The sequence below is a fragment of the Gossypium hirsutum genome, chromosome D12, assembly GCF_007990345.1.
Source record: "Gossypium hirsutum isolate 1008001.06 chromosome D12, Gossypium_hirsutum_v2.1, whole genome shotgun sequence".
NCBI classification, from domain to species: domain Eukaryota; kingdom Viridiplantae; phylum Streptophyta; class Magnoliopsida; order Malvales; family Malvaceae; genus Gossypium; species Gossypium hirsutum.
In genome coordinates, this window is record NC_053448.1 from 10,703,772 (window position 1) to 10,710,582 (window position 6,811).

Consider the following 6,811-nt stretch of genomic DNA (forward strand, 5'->3'; position numbering starts at 1 on the left):
TCGATATGTATTATCTCAAGAAGGTGGGTACTTCTTCTGACACTTTTCTTAGTTTGTTTGGTTTGCTTTTCCTTAATGCAATCCACACATACATCAAGATCAGTTTAATCTAGATTAGGTAAAATCTCATTCTTCACTAATCTTTATAACATTTCTTTGAATACATGACCCAAATGTTTATGCCACAAGTAAGCAAACTTTTTATTTAGCATACTACACTTAATTTCAAAATTGATATGATCAACAAGTAGAGATTCCGCAAAGACGTTATCAATTTTCAATTTATATAAACCATCAATAAGGTTTCCTAAACCTAAAGAATATTATTCTTAAATAAACTGCCAAACTTAACATAAAACCTAGAAACATCAAGTTTTGAAATAGATATAAGGTTCCTAGAAACTAAAGGTACATAAAAAGTTTGAAATAAGTCTAACTGATGACCAATATCCAAGACCAAACGATAAGCCACTATTCCTTCAATCGGAACCTTCATACGGTTTCCCATATACAGGAAATTTTTAGTTGGGTTTGTGGTTTGGATCGAAAGGAATCTCTACATCATGTTGGATACATGAATAGTAGCACCAGAATCAAATCACCAAGTATTATTAGGAACTTCAACTAAGTTTAATTCAAAACATACAGATGTTGGAAAATCAGGTTCGAAAAATGCAGCGGAAAATAGGTTTAAGGAAAAATCAGAATTTTAATTTTTTTCAAAAAACAAAAACTTGGTTGTGTTATTATCTAAAATAATAAACATTTAATCAAAATTGTATATTTATGTTTCATCTAGGATGAATGCTTCGACCGAGTAGTCTTATCTGCTATCCTCAAACTCACATCTGTCGAGTGTGGGCTCGCTTTGAATCATCAACTTTTTCACAAAACTTTATTGGACAAACTTTATTGGAATTTGGTTTCTTTCAATTTGGCCCAAGTCTTCCTATTTGATTGAAGGGCACAAATTACCGTTCCATTTTGGTCCATTAATCAGAGAATATAAAACAGTTGAATGACATTTCCAAAGCAATATATGTATTTTAACATTATAACTATTATCAAACTCAAACACATTTATTTTCCTATTTAAAAGTTGGAGAAAGATTATAATTAATTTTAAATATTATATAAAAATATATCTCCAATAGCCGATCCAATCTTTCAAGATAGGCACCCTCAATTTTTCTGCAATTGATTTTAGTGAGAATTTCATGAAAATTGAGAGCTTTATAGTAAAAAAATTTAAAGCACACCCTTAACTAATTAAGGGTGGTAAAACTTTGGATGAATTTCGAATTAATCCACTTCGAATTTGTAAATTTGTAAATTTTTCTTTTGAATGTGAATGCAAATTAGTGTGAAATAATTATTTTTCTTTCGGATAGTGAATATGAAACAATTATGATAATTACTTATCTTGCCTGTCTAACTCCTAAAATTACTATTTTATCTCTGTATATATAAACTATTAGAAAAGTAAAATTGTAATAATGTAATATAGAAAAAATTCATATAGTTTATGTTTTAATTTTTTTGAAGATTTATGTTTAAATATTTGTTTGATTTTAAAAATATTAAAAATAAGTAGTAAAAATTAAACATGGGATGAATATTCATGGAAGTAGTAATGATTTTCAACATTATGCATCTATAGTGGAGTGGAGCAAATGGTGAAGCAACCCTAGCCAACTTAGGGCTAATTTGGCAATACTTTTGAAAAGTGTTGTGGAAAAGTACTTTTGAGAGTACTTTTAAAAAATTTAAGTGTTTGGTATTGCTGTCAAAAAGTGCTTTTAAGAAATAAAATGCCCATTTTAGACATGAATAAAGTAACAAATATGTATTTAAATAATGTTCAAATTATTTAATATTATGATATTTTAGCAAAAATATAAAAAAAAATTTATTATAACTTATTGTTAATATTTTAATATATAATATTAATTTTAAATATTTCTAAGTAATTAATATTAATTATTTATTAAATTTAATTAAAATATTTAAACTATATTTAAATATTTAAATATAATAATTAAATATTTGTAATTAGATATTGACACAATTGTATTATTTTAAAAATTATTTTTTATTTTTAATTAATGCTTTTAACACATTTGTATTATTTTATTTTAAAAAAGTCTTCTACCGTCTATTTGGAAGAAGAAATAGTAAGGTTAAAAAAGTAAAATACCAGCCAAAAACACTTTTGCGCTAAAAAAAGGTAAAAAAATCTACTTTTTTATTTGTAAAAAAGTACTTAAAATAAGTTAAAAAATTTTACCACATTGACGTCTGATCTTTATTGCTTTTTAAGGAAAAACACTTTTTAATGGAAAAACTCATCTGAGAAGCATTAGAGAACACAACCTTAGGAACAATGTGGATTTAATAATAGGCATAATTGCAAAAAGAAAACCCATCAACATTTGGGGCTTTTGATTTTGTACCCTTGATCTTTTTTTATTTACACTCTCAACTTATGATTTTTTCAAAAATCAGTCCAATTTTAATAATAAAGGTGAGTTGACAATCGGTCAAGCATTGGTCAACAAAATAAACCTATGTAGTATGCCACTTAAGCCCAGTGACATCATCTAAAAAATTGTTTAACAGTTTTTTTTTTCATTTTGTTTCCTTCTTTGTTCTTCTCTCTTTCTCTCTTCCTTCTTGTTACATTAAAAACACACACACCACCATTTTCATGCCCACACCTGCATTTCACTCTCTCAAATACCCATTTCAGCTGAATATATTTGTTTGTTGCTTTTTAACTGAATATATTTTGGCTCTCAAATATTTCTGGGTTTTGAATTGTTCTCTGTTCAATTGTTTCTTCCATTTTGCTTGACGATGGTTTGCTTGTACAAGAAGGCACTTGCAGCGATACGATGACCTTGGCCACCGCCAAGTTGTTAGGTGAATTCTCTATTCCTGCTTTGAAATATCTGAAAAGTTAGAATATTTGGGTTTTTTCTTTAAAGAAATGGTATTTTGATTCTTAAATGAAGTTGATAAAATGGGTGTTCTTTATTTATGCGAAAACTCTTCCTTTTATGGTCTTTTGACTCGTTTTTCCTACGTTTATGTTAATGAATTTTTGTTGATTTTGCCCGAGATTTAACTTGTCAATTATATCTCCATAATAGGCTATGAAACTTATTGGTTTGGTGAGAAAATGAACTTTTGATCTTAAGAAATCTCAAATTTTCTCTCTTTCTCAAATTTTCGGATGAAAAATGTTCCAACCAAAGATATTGTGTGGGGGTTGCCAATAGAGACGGGGAATGAAGTGAGGGAAGCAAGCGAAGATGGGTGTTTGTAAAGGGAGAAAATCTGGGAAATCAGTTAAGAGGAGAAGAGAGAAAGAGAGAAGAAAGATGGAAAAAAATAAAAATAAAATTATTTTGATGACATCATCATGCTTATGTGGCACACCACATAAGCTATTTTGTTAACTTGCCCTTTGACTGATGGTTAACTAACGTTTACAGTTAAAATTAAATTCATTTCAGAAAAAATCATAACATTGAGAGTGTCAATAAAAAAAATCAAGGGAACAAAATCAAAAGCCCCCAAACGTTCAGGGGTTTTTTGCAATTATGCCTTGATAATATTTACCCCGACCCACTCCATGCCATCCCTATCCTCAACAGCATGTTAAGGCATAGATCAGCAGCTATCCTCTGATAGCCCAAGTTCAAATAGGCATCTCCAAGCAAAGCATCATGCAATAAGCCAATAACCCCACTAATGAAGTCTTCCTGAAATTACTTGTATTATGAATAGTAGTCAAAGTAATTGGAAAAAATGCAGATCCTTTCTTTGAAAGATGAGCACTAAATATCAACGACCTATCACTTAACACAGCTGTATGCAACTTCTATAAGACGGCAAGATTAGGTTTACAACTGTTGGATCACTAGCAAGTGAATCATATATAGACCATAATCTAAATTTATATTCAAACCATTAATAGATGACCCTGATATCTATGTTGGACAATACCAAACCCAACTGAACACCCACCATACCACTATTAAACATCTTTATCACACTTGCCTCCCTCTCTGAGCATCAAGAGCACATTTTACCAACGCATATGACAACCAATACCAAGATAACATCCAAAACCCAGCTGAAACATAATAAGATGTCCTATATACCACTTTCTACAGACAACCTGGCAAGGAAAGTAAAAGAAATATTACTTGCATCCTGGTTGCAGTTGTCTTATAACTAGTCAATCACAATATGCTCCATGGTAACATTTCTAGTAGGTTCCAACTCTTACAATCTAATCATAATGGCCATATGATATATTGCTACAAAACAGGCATCTATATAAAGCCAAGGGCATGGCAAATTCATGCCTGGACTCCTTTTACAAGAAAAGCTAGACCAAAGCGACATCAAGAATTCAAAACTTATTCATCCATAGTTCCAATAACAAGAAGCATGGTGCATCAGTATACCATTCATGAAACTAAAATCCTGACCAATCATGACTATACCTCCTAAACTTCTAAAGAAAGACAGCACTTCAATTTCCAATAATGATATTTTCTTTCTAAGAACTATGGAGAGAGCTTAATGTCAAAAGCTAAGACAGGATATCAGAAAAGCAATCTCAACCAATTCCCATTATGCAACAATAATTATATAGTGCATTAAACCAAGTAATAGAATTAAGAAACTAATAAGAAAATATTAATACTCAATTCCCAGATACAACCAAATTTAGACAATTAACTTCCTTCAAAGCATATATGATCAGTGCAGACTAGAGAAGGATTCAAAAAAAAAAACGCATCACTCATGAGAACATAGAAAACATTGATTCACACTTGAGAATAGATGCTGCTCGATTGAGAAATAATCCATGTCACTTACAACAATTGAAAACAACCAAAACAAGGGAAAAAAAAACCTAAATTCTTATCCGAACCAGCTCATCTATGTATCAAAACTGGAAATATTCTCCCTGTAAAAGAAAAATAAAAGAGCTGGATAATCCAAAACATACTCATGTATAACCTCTAAGAATCATAGGAACCCAAAACATAGAAAAAGAGAAATATTTACTATTACTCTTTTTTTTTTCCCACATTCCAATTTAAGCTGAAGCCTTCAAGTTAGGGCACTCCCTCGCAAAATGCCCTGCCTCGCCACATTTATAACATTCTGATCCTTTGTTATTGCTACAATCCCTCGCCAAATGCCCAAACCCTCCACAATTAAAGCAGCCTCTGCCTCCACCGCCAGCGCCACTGTTTCTATTGCACTCTCTGGCAAAATGCCCAAATTTCCCACAGTTGTAGCACTTCCCAGCCCCACCAGCAGCAGATCCGCCGGCATCTCTCCTACACTCTCTTGCAAAATGCCCCGCCTCACCGCAATTATAACAAGAACCGCCACCACCACTGTTGTAAGCAGAGTTGTTATAGTTATCATTGTTGTCTAAAGAGATAAGGTTGTTACTGCAATCCCTGGCGAGATGATTCAGATCCCCGCAGTTATAACAACCGCCGCTTCCGTTCCTCCGATCGTTTCCAGCCCTCCAACCGCCGCCGCCAGTGCGACGGTCCTTCTTGCTGATTTGTGAGCCACCAATTGCGGTGACATCAACAGCCTGGGTCTTGCCTCCGTTGCCTTGGGAAACAGTGAACTCAACAGATTCACCCTCAGCGAGGCTACGATAGCCTTCGGATTTGATGGAAGATTGATGAACGAAGAGATCTTCGCCACCATCGTCGGGATGAATAAAGCCGAAACCCTTTTGGTCATCGAACCAAAGGACCTTGCCGGTGGATCTTGATTGCTGATGTTCCTGCAGTTGCTCAGCCATGGAAGGTAGTGGCGATAGTGATGGGAGAGAAAGTGAGATGATTAGATTTAGGGTTTTGATTGAGAAAAGAGGAGAAGAGAGGGATTTATAGCAAAGGCTACTCTAATTGTGGGGGCACCACCGACTTTTTACTCCTCAACTACTTAGGTTTAGAGTTGTAGGTCATCATCATCTTATTCCTGTCCTTTCTTTAAATTTAATATTCAGTTATTATCCTTCAATTTATTTCTCATTCCATCTCTTAAAAGAACTCAACACTCGATCGATACATCAACTTCTTAACATTAACATGTACCGAATGATATGACTTAACGTGTTGCATTCAATTCAAAATTGTCTTTGTTACTCTCTTTTTTCTGATTGCTTAAATAAATGACTTTTCACATTTTTTCCTTTTTCTTTTTCCTCATCTTCTTCCTTACTTGACCTAGCCACCACCCAATTCTATCCACCATCATCATCAGTCTACTCCGACCCTCTCAACTCCTTCCAAACCCTAACCTAAACCAAATCTATAATCTTCCAAACTCAAATCTCTAGTAACCCACAACAAGGGCAAAGCCTAGACTCTTTTTTCGGGAGGTGGAATTTAAATTATAAAATGTATGGGTGCTAAAATGCAATTTTATTGGTGTATTAACTTATAATTTTACTATTTTTAATAAGGACCAAATTAAAAAATTGTTTTTGGAGGGCCAATATACAATTTTATCATATTTTAACTTAAAATTTATAAAATTTAAAAGGCTTAAAGGAAAATTTTCCTTTTGAAGGGCCAAAGCTTCTACCAACCCCCTATTGGGATCTAGTGTCTTTAGTGTAGTAATATCATCAAATGCACTTGTAGTTTTTCGAATGGATTGGTTTAAATAAAAATTTCATTATTCGGGTTTTTTACACAAATAAAACCAAAAATTAAAAAAAATATCAAAATAATATAAGCATTTTATTAAGTATCAA

General features: G+C 32.6%; 1 protein-coding gene across 1 annotated transcript; it reads right to left on the reverse strand.

Annotated features, from left to right (window-relative positions):
* Positions 1-4,843: 4,843 nt before the first annotated feature.
* LOC121224671 (cold shock domain-containing protein 3) lies at positions 4,844-6,410 on the reverse strand. Its single transcript, XM_041108448.1, has one exon. The coding sequence runs from the start codon at positions 5,849-5,851 to the stop codon at positions 5,120-5,122; it is 732 nt and encodes a 243-aa protein (XP_040964382.1). The 5' UTR covers positions 5,852-6,410; the 3' UTR covers positions 4,844-5,119.
* Between the last annotated feature and the right edge of the window lie 401 nt (positions 6,411-6,811).

Bases quoted from the DNA above. Each gene is read 5' to 3' on its own strand.
- LOC121224671 (XM_041108448.1), bottom strand. From the start codon at position 5,851: ATGGCTGAGCAACTGCAGGAACATCAGCAATCAAGATCCACCGGCAAG.